A 19823-nucleotide genomic window follows, 5' to 3' on the forward strand; every position below is an offset into this window, starting at 1 on the left:
TGCTCTATTTTGTTTGACAATAAATTATGATGTATTAAAATGTATCACAGTATTACCTTAGCCTAATGTCTAGCATTGCTCAAGTCTCCACCCAGGTGTCTGTTGCTCTGTGTACAAATCACCAACTGTTTATAGATATACCGGTAACAGCTTTACCAGGAGAACCATTCAATGGAGATCATTAGAGTTGTGATAGCAAAAGTGAGAGTGGAGAAAATGGAAAAATTAAAAGAGGTAAGAGAAAGTAAAACAAAAGTATTTAAATTAAAAGATAAATACAGGAAGAATTTCTGGAGAGAGTGAAACAAGAAATTCCAGTTACTGAAGCAGGAAATGTGGAAGATGAATGGTCCAACATTGAATTACTGTGTGGATTGTAATTCAAGTGAGTGTACTGAAACAACTTTACTATTCATCTATAAACTTTTAGTTGTTAGGGGCTCATTGCCAAAGGTATGACTAGCAAAGTATGGAAATAATTATTTTATAAAGTCATTAACCAATGTTTTCTTAAAATATTTATTTTTGATCTTGGACATGCTAAAAATAGCTCACTACATTCTTTATAAAACCATGAGCTATTATATAATGAACAATTGCAGTCATGAGATGGTTGATGTATGTATCAGTGATGATGACCCTGGCATCATCTTTTATGTTCTCTTCAAGAAGAACAATTATATCATTATCATTTTGTCTATGGATCACATGATGTAAAACAAAATGTATATAGTGTCTACAGGATGAAAACAGAGTATGAAAATTTGTTTAACATCAATCAAGATAATTCTTAGTAATGTTATACATGGAAGTTATTATTTTTTACAATATAATAACTCCATCAGAAACATATATTTTTTAAAGGTATTCTCTCTCCAAACATATGTGTCTTCTCTTCAGTAAAATTAAGTTTGCATCACATACAGTACATATTACAGATTTTCACAATTTAGGCTGTAATCATGGAAAGTAGATTTAAACATAAAAATGTTTCACATCAGTGGTGGTGGTGGTGGTGATTATTGTTTCATATCAGTCGTCCTATATCAACAGGAAAGTCACTTGTTATTATGAGTAGAAGCATGAATACAGTATTTTATAAGCTCATTTAATCCACGTTCTTCCAATAATAAGCTATTTGATATGTCAATTGAACTTGTTTGTTTGAAGGAAGGAGAAACATAGCTGCCTCCCACAATTATTTCTCCTTATTTGTGAAACATTCATATACACTGACAAAGGTTTCAAGAACATGGTTTGTTAGCTTCTTTTTTCAGTCACATATAAAATACGTCAATTCCTTTTTTTATACTTTGTTTCAAGATTCTTTACTATTCTTCGCTAAGAATAGTGAAAGATGGCACTTTTTGAGAAAATAACTTTGACTGTCCATCACACGTGAATAGTGTAGTCCTGTTTCTCCCGATCCCGCTCCTGCCGGTATCTGAAAAACATAATTATAATTTGTAATATTCAAGAACATGAGAGATGAAAGTTGTACCTAAAATACAGTATATACATACAATTCCAATATAAATTCCTGAGCTTTTCAGAGATCGGTCAACAAAATTTACACCTCCATAATCTTCTTCACAGCACAGTAGCTTTCTCTGTTTCCAAGTCTCCTTAAGCTACTGTTAGCTGCTATGGCCAAAACTATTGTATATTACATACAGCTCCAATGAATGTGTTCATTCTAAACTTAGCTTCTGCCTATTCATTACAAAAAGCTCCTGACAATGTTCACATCTCTTCTGCCAGTTCTTCAAGATAGTGACAAATAAGCAGAGTCCTCAGTGCAAGAAATGCGAAAAAGGTTTTTAAACAAGGAAGAATACGCTATTTGTAATGGAAAATGTGAATGAAAAGTTTCATTTACCGTGTGTGCAGATGTCTAAGCAAATGTATAAAGCAGTGACAAATCGTAAAGGTGATTTGATGTGGTTTTGCCAAAGCTATAAAGAACAAGAACTCTGAGCAAGACATAAAATGGCACAATGTCCTGGGCTATCACAGCAACATTGCGCAACTTTCCATACATCGGCCAGCTACTTATCCATATCATTCTATCCAATACATATAAAATCTGAAGTAAACAAGTGAATTTTAGCATAATAGGATGTTTTATATATTGTTTAAATTTCAGCATTTTATGTTAAAAAAAAGTTGCTATCAATATTGCAAGGCAACTTTTCCTCGGCTTAGGGTGGTTTTCTCCCATAAGTCCATGTCATGGGAGATGGGGAACATTATGAAGTAGGAGATTGCCTGTGGGGACCTTCTGAAGACCACTATGATAGCTGTGAAGGACTTACAGGAACCTTGAAAAGTAATGGCTAACGGGGCTCTGGTATGTGCAGTGGAGAAGACCACCTTCAGAATGGGCAAGCTGACAGACGACGCAACCCTTCTCACTTGGGGTTAAATAAAGAAGGAGAACCACTGCCTTGTGGTCAAGAGGGATCTTCAAAGGCTAAGGAGACAATCCCTACAGAAAACAGCAGGCTTGACGGCTTTAGGTGGCAACCCCACCACCAAGATCGGGTTGCTGTGGGCTAATAACTCGCACAGTCTTAAAAAAGCACTTTTTTTTAAAATGTTGCACCAACTCAGATAGGTCTTATGGTGACAATGGGATAGGAAAGGCCTAGGAGGGGGAAGGAAGTGGCCATGGCCTTGATTAAGGTACAGCCCCAGTATTTCTCTGGTGTAAAAATGGGAAACCAGGGAAAACCATCTTCAGGGCTGCTGACAGTGGGGTTTGAACCCACTATCTCCTGGATGCAAGCTCACAGCTGCGCGCCCCTAACCGCATGGCCAACTTGCCCAGTCGTTAGGAAATCACCGACTTTTCTTTCACGTGGGCCTGAACGATACAAACTTTTGTAAGGGAAAATGAATGAAAACCTACAACCTGTTTTCTAGTCATTGACCAGGACAGGGATGGAATGAATGAAGCCCCCATCTTGCAGCGAGGATAGGAATTGTGCCGGCTGCCGAGGCATGTCGCACTACTCTGGGGCAATGATTAATGACTGACAGATGAAATTAAATGATAATGGAGAGTTTTGCTGGAATGAAACCTAAGAAGAAAAGAAATGAAAACAAATGATGCAGACGGAAATGAACAATAAGTACTTAATACTGAAGTTGCAGACCTCTTAGTCTAAAAAAGTTTGCAGTTTTATACAGTTCAAAAAACAGGACAAAATGACTGTGTTGAAAATTCAGAACTGACAGTCTGTTTTTGTAGAGTCACCATCACCACGAATGGCTAGGAGGGGAGCGAAAAAGTTTGAGAATCCAAGTTTGAGAGGAGACAACATGTCAGGTGAAATGTATGCGACAAAGTGATGAAAAAACTTTTTACTTATCAGCCCAAGTTTCTCACATAGCCTCATTTTTCCATTACGGATTGGAACTTCATTGACGGTTTCCACTATGGTCACGGACAGTTTACCATGCACCTGTTATCTTCTCTAACACAGCTTCTCAATTTTGTTGCTGCCCTCCCGACCATTAAAAATAAGGCAAACACACCTAGCCAACATTGGAAACAATCATCGAGAATGAGATCGCTAAATTGAGAAGAAATTGAGAATGCTACTATTCTAAAATTTGAAATTCATCGGCGTTTTTCCATTGTATTTCTTTGTCGTTTAGCCTTGCAAGTGCTGGAGCTCCAAAGTTGCCAAATTCTCGATGTGATGTGTAACGATTACTAAAATGTAACAATTACTATTTATTTCAATGAGTAAATTATGAGTAAAAATTATATTTTATGAAAAGTAATGACTACAAGTAAAAATGACTGAAATGCATTCGTTACAAGTAATTCAATTACCTTCCAACTCTGCATATAGGATTGTAAAAGAGTATGATGAACATGTTTGGTGTTTATTAAACAAAAATCCCTTTGCACATTAATTTGTATATATGTTTTCAGTTTTGCTACAAGGAACACTAAACATAATTCACGATCATGGTATGATCTGTTAACACTTTCAACACTACCATATTTTAAGATGGACATAGGCAGTGAACTGGGTCTTTTTCCTGAATTTTAATACATTATTGCACAACAGCAAACCATAGTACATACCTGATTTTTGTATCATATGAAGGCATCAGCCATCCAAAATGAAGATGTAAATCAGGAAGTATATGTGTAGTGTAATTTAATTATACTAGTCTTATGAAAAACTTAAAAAATGTACGGAAAAACTTTTCATTCAAGTTATACCAATAAGCCTGCTCAGGCAATAAAAATGAATCATTCACTGTGGTTACTTAAGCCACAAATTACATTTGAAATAAAAAAATTACCTATTTAGAAATTCTTTGTTTTGGTATAGTAGCCCTGAAAACATTGGGACTGAGCTCGATAGCTGCAGTCGCTTAAGTGCGGCCAGTATCCAGTATTCGGGAGATAGTGGGTTCGAACCCCACTGTCGGTAGCCCTGAAGATGGTTTTCCATGGTTTCCTATTTTCACATGAAGTAAATTACATTTGTACCTTAATCCTGTCCCATCGTCGCCACAAGACCTATCTGTGTCGGTGCGACGTAAAGGAATTTGCAAAAAAAAAGAAAGAAAACGTTGGGTATTGCACAGTCCAACCAACCTTGCACCACCATCTACTTTCTTTTTGCGGTACAGGTGAATCATCAACCTGTGTCACTTCGTCTAAATGAAAAAAAGCCCAAGTTTCTGGAGAGGTGAATTATTTTTTATCGTTTTTATTCAGAGTAAAATAATACAGCTTAAAACTTGCGTTCGAAAGTGACGAAACAAATAAAAATCTTGTCCGAACTATCACTTGATATGTGATCTGGTTCATAAGCTGAGTCTTCATCACTATCATCTACACTATTTCTGAACCCGCTTCTGGTGATAGAATATCCAAGATATCACTATCATTGAGCCAGCGTGAAGACATTTGTACAGTAACACAGCTGACAGCGCAACAGATTTGGCACGCTCATTACTCGGCACATCGTGTGCTTCGATAGAGGTCAGTTTCTGTTTGAACTTCCCAACAACTGCTGCATTCTAGTGGACACTAGATAAACTACTACCTCCAAGCAAGGGACAGGAACCGTATGGGAAACGTACAGCTGCCTATAAATATGCATGAAAATCAGGGCACCGTCCACAACCAGGAAAGCAGTTCGCCTGTATCCCATACGGGCATAGTGCTAAAAGTGTTAACAAGTATGCAATGTTGAAATAGCACTAGTTACTCAGATATCATTATCATCGTCAGTGTCTGAAGGCACTGCCTTGTCTATGCAACCATTCTTTCCTGTCCTCAGCTCCTCATTTCATTTCATAATAAGAACCATAATGGAAACTCTGTGCTAAGTCTTGAACGAATTTTTTCCTCGGTCGTTGTCAGCCTTTCTTCCTCTTGATTTTTTCTTCCAGCAGATTGGTAAGAAAGGCGTTGTATCACAAGATGTAGCCAGTGAATTTAGCTCTTCTTTTTTGCATCATTAAGATCAGTTCTCTCTTCCCTTGAATTTCTTCTAGAATGCTTTTGTTTATTCCCTTTTCAATCCATAACCAGATACCATCAGCTCAAAAAACTTGCATTTCAGCTCCTGGGAACCAGCCCCTCCCCCTAATACTGTGGTGTAGGGATAGCATGCCTGCCATTTACCTGGAGGTCTGATTTCCAGCCAGTCCCTAGAACAGGGTTTACCACATTTAGCCTTGCAAGACCAACTAAGGAACTATCTGATATAAGAGGCAGCAAACCAGTTTTAAAAGTCAAGCAGTATGACTGAAGATGTCATAACGCTGACCATGTGTCGCTCCAATATCTGCAGGTTATCTGGCTGGGCAGCACTCACCTTGGCTAGCCAAATCCCCTAATGTGCTGTATGTACCAGTGGGCATGTTTCATATCAGGTTACCGGGCGAGTTGGCCGTGCGCGTAGAGGCGCGCGACTGTGAGCTTGCATCCGGGAGATAGTAGGTTCGAATCCCACTATCGGCAGCCCTGAAGATGGTTTTCCGTGGTTTCCCATTTTCACAGCAGGCAAATGCTGGGGCTGTACCTTAATTAAGGCCATGGCCGCTTCCTTCCAACTCCTAGGCCTTTCCTATCCCATCGTCGCCATAAGACCTATCTGTGTCGGTGCGACGTTAAGCCCCTAGCATATCAGCTTAGATAATGTTTCTGCTTAAAAAAAAAAAAAACTTTTGTTATGACCGTAAGAAAAATGATTCATTACCTCTTCACAAGTGTGGATAGCTCCTGCTCCAACTCCTCATGGCGGAAAAGAGGAAGGGCAGCAACATTATCCCTGGTGGTGGCCTCTCTATCACACTCAGCTTCCGATAACTCTTGGCTATCAGAGAACCCAGTTGGTGGTTGGAGCGGTACTATTTCTTGACACACCACATTGTTGCTTGTGATCTGCCTGCAAACAATGTTCATTTCTCATTTTTAATCTTATTCTCTTTTAAGAATGAGAGATAAGTTAGCCAAAATACTATTTAAGCCTATGTCTAAAAAATTAATTGTACTTGAAATTTGCAAGACTGCCATGACGGAATAAAATGAAGGTAAGATATTGGAGGGATGTGAATGTGAAGGTTTATGGGAAACTTGCCTATACAGATTTGTCTCTGAGAGGCAAGTTGGAAGAATGTGGCTGCCCAGGGAGACTTAACAATTTGCCACAAAGCTGTTGTTAAAGGTAGTTTCATTATGCACCCTGCTGTTCAAATTCTCAGCTGTTTTCTGTTTATGGTTATGAACATCAGATGCTTTGTAAAATTATAAAGATTAGAACTCAAGTTGTCAGAATGTGGAAAGAGGAATTTCTTAGCCTTGCTGTTATGCTGTACATGGTTGCAAGAAAACACTGGAATGGAGCAAAATGCAGTTGCTGTGGAGAAGAAAATGTTTGCATGTGAACTTGTTATTTGAGTTGCAATTTGAGCTCAATAAATGGAATAGCAATTCAAGGATTGTTGATGAAATATACTATGAGCTCTTTAGATGGTAACACCAATTACACTGGCAGAAAAAAAATATCCAAACACCATGAAATGAGTAATGTAGAAAATGGAAATTTTGGTGATATATATTTGTCGAGGTAACATATTTAATTGATTGAAGATACAAGACTGCAGATTAATATCCACACAAGCAAAGCCATCGCAAATGTGCCATGCTGGTCCATTAATGACCGGTGCATGTATTGTGTCCTACAGGTGCCAGATGTCAGCTTGTGGGATGGAGTTCCATGTCTGTTAAACTTGGTCGGTCAATACAGGGACAGTTAATGCCGGTTGTGGATGACGGTGCAGTTGTCGTCCGATGATGTCCTGTACATGCTCGATTGGGGACAGATCTTGGGATCGAGCAGGCCAAGGCAACGTGTTGACACTCTGTAGAGCATGTTCGGTTACAACAGCGGCATGAGGACATGCATTATCCTGTTGGAGAACACCCCCCCGGTAATGCTGTTCATGAATGGCAGCACAACAGGTCGAATCACCAGATGGATGTACACATCTGCAGTCAGGGTGCGTGGGAAAAACACGAGAGTGCTCCTGCCACCATAGGAAATTGCTCCCCAGACCAGAACTCCCGATGTAGGTCCAGTGTGTCAATACCACAGACAGGTGGAATGCAAGTGCTCATCTGGCCTCCTTCTAACCAACACACAGCCATCACTGGCACCAAGGCAGAACCGGCTTTCATTGGAAAACACAACGGAGCTTTGCTTGATCCTCCAATGAGCTCTCACTTGACACCACTGAAGTCGCAGATGGTGGTGGTTTGGGGTCATTGGAATGCACATCTCAGGGCGCCTGACTCGGAGTGTCCTTCAAGTAACCAATTTTGATCAGTTCATTGCGTCACTGCGGTGCCAACTGCCGCTCAAATTGCTGCTGCAGATGCAGTCCATACGCTGAATATGGCGGTCCTCGCTCTCAGTGGTGCAATGGGAACATCCGGAGCCTGGTCTTCTTGTGAGCGTACCTTCTCATGACCACTGATGCCAGCACACATACACAGTGGGGACATTCCTGCAAAGTCATTATGCAATAGCACAGAAGGAAAATTCACCTTCACGTCGCCCTATTATATGGCCACCTTCAACCGCAGTGAGCTGTTGATACTGACCACTTCGTTGTCATAAAGGTATTCTTTACCCACTCACAGTCACTCTTTCCAATCTCGCAGGTAACTAACGCTCTCGTACAGTACAGCCCATATTTAAAGCAAACCTGATGTGCAATATCATGGGGCTGCTACTAGTGCCACACTAAAATGATTTGCAGGAAATTTGAATCAATGTCATCTTTTAGATATATAAACATGCCTACCAACATTTGTTAATCTAGCACAACCCCTTCTTGGCATTTGGATATTTTTTTCTGCCAGTGTATTTTGTGGTAATTATCACAGAGGAAAAACACAGTCATGGGAGAACCAGTCCCACCCTATGAAAACCTAACTGTTACATCAAGTTTCTCCCTACTAACCAATTATGAGGATCTGAAATTCTCTGTTGTCAAATCTGCTCAGTCTTTACTACTTTCCCAAAGACATGGGAACAGTATGAACAGTTAAGTGAGCTGCGCAAGATGATCCACGCAAGGAGTTCATGCCAGTTCTGTCATTGTGATTTGATCTGGATAAATTTAAATAAGCAAATCAAATAGAATTACTAACACACTGATAGGGAGCAACAGACTAAACACTGTCTGAAAATGACTAGATATGATAGCTTTGAGTTTCGTATTCATATGATACATTTTCTTTTCCTGCCACCAGTTTGAGAGAGCACTTTTGAAGCAAAGTCTCCAGATGAATTCATGCTGTGCTAGAATGTTACAGACTTGCCTGCAGGCTTTTTATCAGCAGACTTCATAGCATACATGCAAAGACATGTCTGAAAAGGCTTGTCTCTGTTCACTTACCTCCAACCAAGTCTGAGCATGTGCAGGGCCCTTAAGTGATGTAGGAGTCTTATTTGTTGATGATGCTTGTTGTATAAAGGGGATTAACATCTGGGTCATCGGCCCAGATGTAAGAGTTCTCTGTGAGGTTACACAGTAGGCAGGCAAGACAGTATGGATAGGGTGTTGAATATGTAGGGATAAGAAGTTTGTGACCTAATGAAAAGTAGAAGGGTATGGCCAAGAAGGAATTCAGGTCTGGGCCTACGCTGAACTATGTTCTCTCTTTGAATCTCTCAGTTCAGAAAGAGCGTCAGAGGCAGAGTGTCTTTAATGGTTTCAGTAGCAGTGAGTGTGGGATTTGGAAGGCAGTTGTTATGATGTTTTCATGTGCTTCTATGGTTGTCCATCTATATGGACAAGGACAAGAAAGCAAACCTTTTATAGATAGTAGGATATAAAGAAATCTGCATACAATGATAACTGATACAACAATAATCACCATTGTAGCTTTCATGGCCGGTACTTATAGACATGATATATGCTTTTGGGCTTATGCCATATCAAGAAAATAAGGTGAAATTCTTTATGTTTCACAGAGAACTTTGCTCTGCATCTTCAGAAGAAAATCTCGACTGTTCACGAGGAAGACTTCAACAAGAATGAAAGTTTGAATTCAGACGTTACTAATAGAAGTGTAGGTGGTACATTCATTCACCACCAGATGGCTCACGTACTATGTTCCTCATCACCAGGTATTTCATTCCATGCTTGTGTCAGTGTCATACTTTATGTTATTGCTAGTGGCTTTATGTCGCACCGACACAGATAGGTCTTATGGCGACGAAGGGATACGGAAGGCCTAGGAGTTGGAAGGAAGCGGCCATGGCCTTAATTAAGGTACAGCCCCAGCATTTGTCTGGTGTGAAAATGGGAAACCATGGAAAACCATCTTCAGGGCTGCTGACAGTGGGATTCAAACCCATTATCTCCTGGATGCAAGCTCACAGCCGCGCGTCCCTAACCGCACGGCCAACTCGCCTGGTGTCATACTTTCATAATGTGTGTACACCTGTTATGTTACCCCCCCTCCCCCCTCGTGTGTGCTTCTACAATTATAGGGGGCTAACCTTGGTTACCCTCTTCAATCGAAGATCTTCTGCGTGGTGAGGGGGACTAGTAGCTCCTTTCTTGCGATACTGAATGGAGCCCTACTGGGTAACCATTCGGTATACAAGGAGGAGGAAGCTAAAACACCACCCAACCCTAAGGTGTAACGCGACCCGTGCCGATGGGGTGCATGGCACATGGGAGATGTGTCTTGAACGGAGCCTTCGAGATACTTGGCGCCCTCTCGAAGTAAGTAGCCTTACCCGGGTATGCGGGGTTCTGCCTGGGCGGACACATATTTCCCTAGCTACTCGTGGGACCTAAATGAGTACTGTAGCTACCCATAAACCGGAGAACTCTTCTGGGGCCTCTGAGAGAAACACCAGTTCAACAACAACCGATGGGGACTCTTCGGAGATACCCTCGAATAGTACAACCTCGACAGTTAGAGAGCTCACTCTAGAGGTGGGCAATCTACTAGTCCAGAAGAAGAAGAAGAAGAAGAAGAAGAAGAAGAAGAAGAAACAGCGCTGCAGCACTGAGAAGAGGAGGTATAAGAAGGCTTTAAAGGCCCGGGAGCAGGCCAAAGAAGGCCTAACTCCTGGAGCTGAGAGGCCTTCTACTGCCACGACAGCAACGACTGTAGGGGGATCCAATGGGCACAAGAGGCGGGACCCTGAAAAGGTCTCTGCTTCTAGGGCACAGAGGACTCCACCCACCAAGATGCCAGTGGGGAAACGACTTCTGTCGGGGGCAACCCCAGAAGAAGATCGGCAGACCAACAAAAAACCCAAGGTGGAGTATGCCAGGATAGCTAAAGCTGGGATTAGGATGGCCATAGTACCTGTAGGATATCCTGACCAGCAGCTAACTGAGAAACAGGTGGAATCTGTGGAAGAAGCTCACCAATCTGATAGACGAGCTTCCGGAGCAGGGGCCCATTAAGCCTCAGTTCCTGGACTGCTATCTGTCGAGAGGTGTGGCCGTCATTATCGCAGAGAATGATGAGACTGTAGCATGGCTTTCTAGTCTTGTTACAGGTATACAACCGTGGGAAGGAGCCAGGCTCACAATTGTGGGCATGGATAAACTCCTTTCCTATAAGAGAGTCATGGTCTGGATACCAGGACAACCAAAGGACAATAACGTCCTTTTGGGAAGAATGGCATGCCAGAACCATGGCTTAAATCCCAACAGCTGGAGGGTCTACGATCGCAAGGAGGAGAAGAGAGGTGTCCGACTTGTGGTCAGCATGGACTCCAGAGATGTGGAGAAAGTGGTGGGGAGGAAGATCTTCTGCGGGGTGCATGTTGCTACCTTCACCTTGGTGGAGGGCAAGCGCGACAAGCAGAGGACCAACCCCACCACAGACAACACTGAGACCAGCAGGGGCGAAGAGCGGGAGCCCGGACAGGAACCTGGGCCAGCCAAGCCTCAAGATTCATCACGGGAGATGGAGCTGCACGTTCCGGAGACCAGATAAGGTAAAGTATTGCATGAAAGTAAGGAATGATTACTTTCATACAAGCAAACATACAACATTGTATAGCGGCCTCTAGGGTACTTATTAGAAGTATCCAGAAAGGCAGGTTTTCGGTCGCCCTGATACAAGAACCCTGGCTTAGACAGGGGCATATCATGGGACTAAAATGTGCAGGCTTCACTCTATTCAGTGAAGTAGCAGAGGAGAAGCCTAGAGCATGTACACTAGTTAAGGATCATAACACTTGGGCTATACCAGGCTTCATTACTAGAGACCTTGTAGCAGTTCTAGTGAGATATGAAGAGGGCAGACAGCCAAGAGACCTGGTTGTCTGTCCTGCATATTTCCCAGGAGACTCTGAATCTCCACCCCTGCTGGAGGAGTTCAAGAGACTGGTGATATACTGTAGGAAACAAGGACTAAACCTCACAGTAGGATGTGACGCCAATGCTCATCACAGCATTTGGGGAAGTAAATACACAAACCGAAGGGGAGAGCATTTCATAGAATTTCTATGTACAACTGATCTTGAGATCATGAATATAGGTGATACCCCTACCTTCATCAATAATAGGAGTGAGGGGATCATAGATCTTACCCTGGGTTCCATGGGAATCATACAGGAATTTAAAGACTGGAAAGTCTTTTTGGAGCCTTCCTTGTCAGACCATAGACACATTGTGTTTCATATATGGAGGGCTCCTTCGAGATCCCATCTTATAGAAACCCTAGATGAACCAATTGGGCGTCTTTCAGGGAGGATGTGAGGAGGGGACTGGAAGGAGGACCCTCAAATATAATTAAGAACAAAGAGGAGCTGGAGCTCAGTGTGAGCTTTCTCACAAAAACACTGGTTACCTCTTATGAATTAAACTGCCCAGTTGTTAAGGCAGAAAGAGTAACAGGAAGCTTCAAGTGGAACAGCTATCTTGAACACCTGAAGAGACACACACGAAGGCTCTGGAATAAATACAGGGAACTTCAGGATCAAGAAAGCCTAGATTCTTATAAAGAATCACAAAGAAGGTACAAGTCAGAAGTCAAAAAGGCTTCTAGGAAATCTTGGAGACAGTTTTGCGACTCCATTGCAAGTCAACATGAAGCGGCAAGGCTTCATAAAATTCTAACCTTGGATGGAAGGGCAAGGCTGGGCTCACTGGAGTCACCTTCGGGTGGATATACATCCACAGAGAGGGAGACCCTGAACTTACTGCTTGATGCCCACTTTCCAGGTTCAGCAGTCACGAATAGTGAAGTAGAATTGAGCGGATCCTTCAGACCCGATAGAAGTGGCTGGAAGGAAGCCGCAGAGATTGTTACCCCAAGAAGGGTGAAGTGGGCATTAGGATCTTTTGCCCCTTACAAAAGCTCAGGAATGGATGGGATCTTCCCGGCGCTTCTTCAGGAAGTGGGGGGGGTCCTTATACCATACCTGGTCAGAATTTTTAGAGCCTGTCTCACTATGGGGTACGTGTACACCTTGTGGCGTCAGGCGAAGGTAGTGTATATACCCAAACCCGGAAGGTCTTCATATACTAGACCTAAGGATTATAGACCCATTAGTCTAACGTCTTTTCTTCTTAAGACCTTAGAAAGACTGGTGGATAGACATATCAGGGAGAAAGTATTAAGAGACTGTCCCCTGCATCCTCATCAACATGCATATCAACCAGGGAAGTCGGTTGAGACGACACTACACTAGCTAGTTTCTAGGCTGGAGAGTGCCTTGGATCAGCAACAACTTGCTATGGTTGTATTCCTAGATATAGAAGGGGCCTTTAACTACACATCTTTGGGCTCCATAGAACTTAGTCTAGAGAGAACAGGAGTGAGCAGGATGCTCATAAAATGGATTATGGCCTCACTGCAGGGCCGTCAAGTTCTGTTTACCCTCAACGCAGTAATGTTGAGAGCTAATATAGACAGGGGGTGTCCACAGGGAGGAGTATTATCACCAACATTATGGTGTCTGGTAGTGGATGAACTACTTACCAGATTAAATGTTGGAGGAATTTACGCCCAAGGCTATGCGGATGACATTAGCCTGATGGCGGTGGGAAATTTCCCCAGTACGGTTTCAGAGCTCGTACAGAGCTCCCTACGTAGGGTGGAAAGATGGTGCCACGACACGGACTTGTCGGTTAATCCCGGAGCTTGTGGTATTTACCAGGAGGAGGAGGCTAGAAGGACTGTCAGAGCCTTTCCTATTTGGGAAAAAATTAGTTAGGACAACCTCAGTTAAGTACCTAGGGGTAATCCTTGAGGCAAGACTGAGTTGGAAGAAACATATAGACCATAAGGTGGATAAGGCTCGCAAGATTATGTGGGCCTGTCGCAGGGCCGTCAGAAAGACTTGGGGCCTAGGACCTAAGGTGGTCCAGTGGCTCTATATTTCTATTGTACGGCCCACGATCACCTACGCATCTTTAGTCTGGTGGCCGGGTTCGGAGAGTAAAACTGTGACCACCAATTAAACAGTGGCCAAAGACTTGCGTGTCTAGGAATAACAGGGGCACTGGATACTACACCATTATGTGCAATGGAGGCCATCCTAGGTCTTCCCCCCTTACATTTATATGTTAAGGAAATAGCGGGAATGAGTGCCTACCGCCTCTGGTCACTCGGAGGATGGTCCTTCAAGAATCCGAATAGAGGTCATGCCTCTATTCTTACAAGGCTTCACCAGACCTGCCCTACGACAATGATGATCGGGGATCTGATGAAGCCTAGTTTTAATTTGAATTATAAGTTCACAGTGGTGATACCCACAAGGGAGGAGTGGGCCACGGATGCTGGGCCCGTCTTAGGTCTGGGGCCTGTACATGGTACACAGATGGCTCGCGGACAGAGACGGGCACAGGCGCCGGGGCCTGGGGGCCTAAGACAAGGCTCTCCCTTCCTATGGGTAAATACGCTACTGTTTTCCAGGCCAAAGTATACGCAATACTGGCCTGTGCTTTATATATATGTGGAACATGCCTGGACACAGAAGATGCATCACCATTTGCAGCGATAGCCAGGCAGCGTTAAAAGCACTATGTGCAGTTAAAACAACATCAAAAATGGCATGGGAATGCCAAAGGATGTTAGATCAGCTGTGTGAACTTAGCTCAATTACCCTATTATGGGTTTCTGGGCACACAGGTATCAGTGGAAATGAAGAAGCTGACAAACTAGCAAAACAAGGCTCAAAAGGTTCTTTCACAGGACCAGAGCCCTTCCTGGGAGTGTCACTCCGAAGCGTGAAACTGGTAATATCCCAGTGGACAAACCAGTCTCACTTAGACATTTGGATGAGGTTAACTATAGCAAGGCAGGCACGTGAACTTATCAAAGGGCCTAGCCAAAGTTATAAAAAGGTTCTGATAAACTTGAATAGGACCAGAATGGACTGTTGACAGGCCACAATACCTTACAGACACACCTACGCATCATGAAAATCAGTCAGGATTCGATGTGTAGAAGATGCGGTAGGGAGGAGGAGACCTCCGTGCATGTGTTATGTCAGTGCGAGGCTTTTGCAAGCACTACACATCGATACCTTGGCTCACATTTCGTGAGCCTGGAAGACATCAGGAATGCCAACATCCGGACACTGGTATCCTTTATAGGAGCACTAGGGCTGGACTAGGCAAATCCGTTTAAGGGACACAAAGGGTCTTCACAGACCTAGGTGTGGAGCCCTGCGAATGCAGGGCTCACCCATTCTTTATCTATCTATCTACCTACCCCCCCTCAGAATGATTCTGATAGTGCCATCAGCTTCCGCTTCGAATGATAGCGCTGTACCACATATGGTGAGCCATCTGGTGGTGAATGAATGTACCACCTACACTTCCATTAGTAACGTCTGAATTCAAACTTTCATTCTTGTTGAAGTCTTCCTCATGAACAGTAGAAATTTTCTTCTGAAGACGCAGAGCAAAATTCTCTGCGAAACTTAAAGAATTTCACCGTATTTTCTTGACACGGCATAAACCCAAAAGCCTATATCATGTCAACAATAATCGCCTCTATAACGATGAAATATTCTGTTTCTGGCATTAATTCAGTGTAAAATTCATCTATTTTAATGATACTTTCAATAACGATAAATCTCTCTATTAAGATTGCTTTTTCAGACCCTGCTTATGTGCTTTCCTCTCACTACTATGATAATATGAACTGTGAAAGACTCGGGTGAACATGTCGCCGTCATTTGAAGTAAAATATGTATGAACCATTGTTATTTCCAGAAGGAGCTATTGCATCTTGTAAAGCGATCATTAACTTTCCATCGGGTTTTGGTTGTGTTCTGGAGAATCATTTGGTGACTCTCTGTGCAATAAGATATTTGTGTGTTCTCTTGTCTGTAAAGCATATGAAACAGACTGCCATTTTCAATGTTTCTTATAGTGTTGAGCAGTGCTAACAACCATATAATGCTGTGAATATTATAGTTCTATGCTAATATGAAAACTAAGCTATTCTAGTTTTAATTTATGTGTATTCTTACTGTTTTCTGCTCTCATATTTCATCTTTGTTGGAATTAAATTATATAAATTGTGAGGTAATTAATGTAGTTTAATTATAAAATGTTTACCTATACATCTGTCAAAATGAGAATGAATTACAACTAAATTCTTAATGTAAAGATAACTCTGTCTACAACAATATTTTTTTCTGGTCCATCCGGTATCCTTGTATTGAGATTCCACTGCATTTCTTATTGGTAGATGCAGTTAGTGGTAAAACAGTGACTGTGATCTTGAGATCTTGTTCCGTTTCTCTATGGGGTTGGGTATGAAGTGAGATTAATCTTCGTAGAAAGTCTTTTTACAACCGGACAAGCTTCTTGATGTCACAAACTCATCAGAGGAGTTAATGAGATGAAATAAATGACATGGATGATAGTAGGAAGGTAGAGTGTGAAACCCATTGCTGGCACATAGCCTACTACTGTCGGATAGCACCAAGAAATCTACTCCAGACTTAACATCTCCATCCGACAGATGAATCACCATCAACATATGGTAAAAATTGTAATAGTCTTAATTGAATGTGAATAACAGTTATATTTAGATTACAACCATTTTGACACAATATACAAGATAATTGTATTTAACCAAGTTTCTTAAAAATTGCATTAATTTTAAGCTTGTTAATGACAAATCAATCATTTAAGTTCTAGGTCAATATTCCTAATTAACCTTAAGATTCTAAAGTGGCTGAAGATGCTCAGAAAATGAGTGAAACATGTACAATGTTTTAATAATTTAGCAATAAAGGATGAAATCCTAATTTTGTAAGCTAGTTGAGTATTGAATAGGAGGAATAATAAATTCATTGTTTTTACTTTTATTTTGAGTGGTATGTTCAGAGCTGTCAGTGGCGGGATGGTGTGGAATGACATTAGTAGATGAATAAGTTTGAGTGGTGTCTTTAAAAGTAGGAAAGATCACAATATGAAGATAAAGTTGGAATTCAAGAAGACAAATTGGGGCAAATATTTATTTACAGGAAGAGGAGTTAGGGACTGGAATAACTTACGAAGGGGGATGTTCAATAAATTTCCAATTTCTTTGCAATCATTTAAGAAAAGGCTAGGAAAACAACGGATAGGGAATATGCTACCTGGGCGACTGCCCTAAATGCAGATCAGTAGTGACTGATTGATACTTCTGATTGATACTTCTGAATAGGGTATAGTAAAATGAATTTTCATTGATGAGGCTGCTACATGGCTGAAATCAACTATAATAAGTGGGGCCACCACACAAGATTAAAATAGGAAGGCGAGGCCGTGGTTTGACAGAGAATGTTATGAACAAAGAAAACTGACACTGAAAACACTACATAAAACTAGAGGACAAATGGCAAGCGCAACCACCGAAGAATACCAACGAGAATGAAAGAAATACAAGGACCTAATAAAAAAGGAGAAAAAGCAACACCTCGAAGAAGAACATAAGAAAATGGTAGAGGAGGCAGAAGAAGACCCCTACCGAGCTCTGAGGCCAAAAGGGCAGAAAATACAGCCCAACATACCTATGGAAACATGGATAGATCATATAAGAATAGTAATTTGCTCAAAAGAAACAAGACCCATGATTAAGACACCTATGACTCCACAAGCTGATGAGATCTTCACCACAGATGAAATTGCGAAAGCGATACAGAAAATGAGGAATAACAGAGTACCAGGAGTAGATGGAATAAGAAGTGAACACTTAAAGCAGACAGCACAAGAATACCTACCGATATGGACTTCCCTTCTAAATAAATGTTTAGAATTAGGAAGTATACCAGACGAATGGAGAAAGTCAACAATCAAGCTATTATACAAGGGAAAAGGAGACACAGAGAACCCAAACACGTATAGAGGAATAGCGTTGGAATCTACATTACTGAAACTCCTAACAGGAATCCTTGCCAAAAGGCTGGCAGAGAAGCTAGAACCCCTTCTACCAGAGGAACAGTTTGGTTTTAGAAAGGGAAGGTCCATGACTCTGGCAGTAGAAATCCTGTTGGAACAAATAAAACAGACGATAGAAAGACCAAAAGGAAAACTAGATGTAGTTTTTGTTGACTACTCAAAAGCCTTCGATATGGTCAACAGAAAGGTATTAATAGATAAACTGGAGGAACTAATTGGAAGAATGAGCACAACGACCCTGATATCGAACATACTGGCAGAAAACTACATACAGATAGATGGTGGAATAGACATATCTGACTGGCTGTCACAGACAAACGGCGTCCTCCAAGGCGATCCACTCAGCCCTATCCTGTTTAATGTTCTCACGAACGATGTCACCAAAGGAATGGCAGGAACGAGCACATACGTATACGCTGATGACATGGCCATCGCAGCAACAGATATAGATAAACTGCAAGTATCGCTAAACACACTATGTGAATGGGTGTAGAGAAACGACGTCCAGATAAACGAAGAGAAGACGGAATTGGTAGTATTTAGGAAAGGAGGAAGACTCACTGAAGCAGAGAACATCAAATCCAATGGCAAACTACTCAAGAGGGCTAACAATTTTAAATATCTAGGTATCACAATTCAAACAACGGGAAAGAGTTTCAGTTTACATATAAGATCTAGAGCAGTGGTGGCCACTAGAGCTATGAATGAAATCAGAAACATCACACAACTATCGATTAGCACAGCTAGGGACCTGTTTAGGTTAAAGATACTACCTGTTCTGACGTATGGCCTAGAATTAGTGGGAGATTACCTCACGTACAAACACCTGGAAGAATTGGAGCGAGTAAAGGCTAGATACCTGAAGAGAATTTTAGGAGTCCCGCAGAATGCAAGATCGAGGCTAGTGTATGAGCTTACCAGGGAGACCTTCCTAATAGAGGAGTTGAGATGCGAGCTCATACTTCCAGCTAGTACCAGCTTTAAACAGCTTATACAAGATCTGCATGAGAAGAAAAACAACATACCGGAGGACTTCTATGCAACATCTGCTATGCAAGACAGGACCTGGATGGAAGCTAATCATGATATGCGACACGTGATTACGAGGTTGGCGATCCATGGTTTCCACCACAAGGTGTGCTGTAACAAATTATTTCACGAACCAAATAACGAATGTGTGTGTGAGTTGTGCTTGGAATTCCGTGATAGATACCATATTGTAAAATGCAGGAATAGACAGAAATCCCTCATAGCTTATAGCAAAGAAAAGTAATGTGTATGTAATGTAAATGTAATGTAATGGTATTCTGCACGGCATGTGCGCGTTTCCAATAATAATAGTAAAATGAATGAACTTTCTGCTTTCTGGATTAGAGCCTTGATGTCTTCCTCTGGGTCACCACTCTTTGTCATTGTGCTTCCTACGTAGATGAAAGAATTAACTTCTTCTATTTGCTTGCAAGATATGGTGAGCTGGTTGTTTGCAGTACCATTGATTCTTATCTCCTTTGTCTTTGCAACATTTATGTGACGTGTGCACTGAGAGTATTTGACATAATTCAAGTAAATTTTGGATCATTTAAAAATTGTATTAAATTTTATCATCTAAATTTGCGGGACACTCTTTACCACACATGTTGATTTTTCTGGGACTTGCACAAGATACAACCTTTGAGAATTTTTCAAGGATAAGACAACCAGCGTCTAATTAAAAATTTAAATTTGGTTGGTTTAAATAAATTGAAAGATAAAACTCCCATGCAGTCATTGGTCATTAATTTTGTGGGATCACTTCTGGTTGTACCATCCAACGCAGGCTACCTTCGAAAAGTGCATCACAGGGTGTCTGAATTCTGTCTTTGGCATCATATAGAGCGGACGTGTTGTCC

At 41.6% G+C, this 19823-nt stretch overlaps 1 protein-coding gene across 1 annotated transcript in view; it reads right to left on the bottom strand.

The window, feature by feature from the left end:
- Positions 1-656: 656 nt before the first annotated feature.
- LOC136872151 (cell adhesion molecule Dscam1) overlaps positions 657-19823 on the bottom strand; it is a 476843-nt gene continuing 457676 nt past the window's right edge. Inside the window, exons 29-30 of the mRNA XM_067145993.2 lie at positions 6240-6428; positions 657-1444 (exon numbers count right to left, since the gene is read on the bottom strand). Of these exons, the coding sequence (XP_067002094.2) occupies positions 1393-1444; positions 6240-6428 (241 nt within the window). The 3' untranslated portion in view covers positions 657-1392. The remainder of the gene's footprint in view (positions 1445-6239; positions 6429-19823) is intronic.

This window comes from Anabrus simplex, chromosome 4 (assembly GCF_040414725.1).
Source record: "Anabrus simplex isolate iqAnaSimp1 chromosome 4, ASM4041472v1, whole genome shotgun sequence".
Taxonomy (NCBI): Eukaryota; Metazoa; Arthropoda; class Insecta; order Orthoptera; family Tettigoniidae; genus Anabrus; species Anabrus simplex.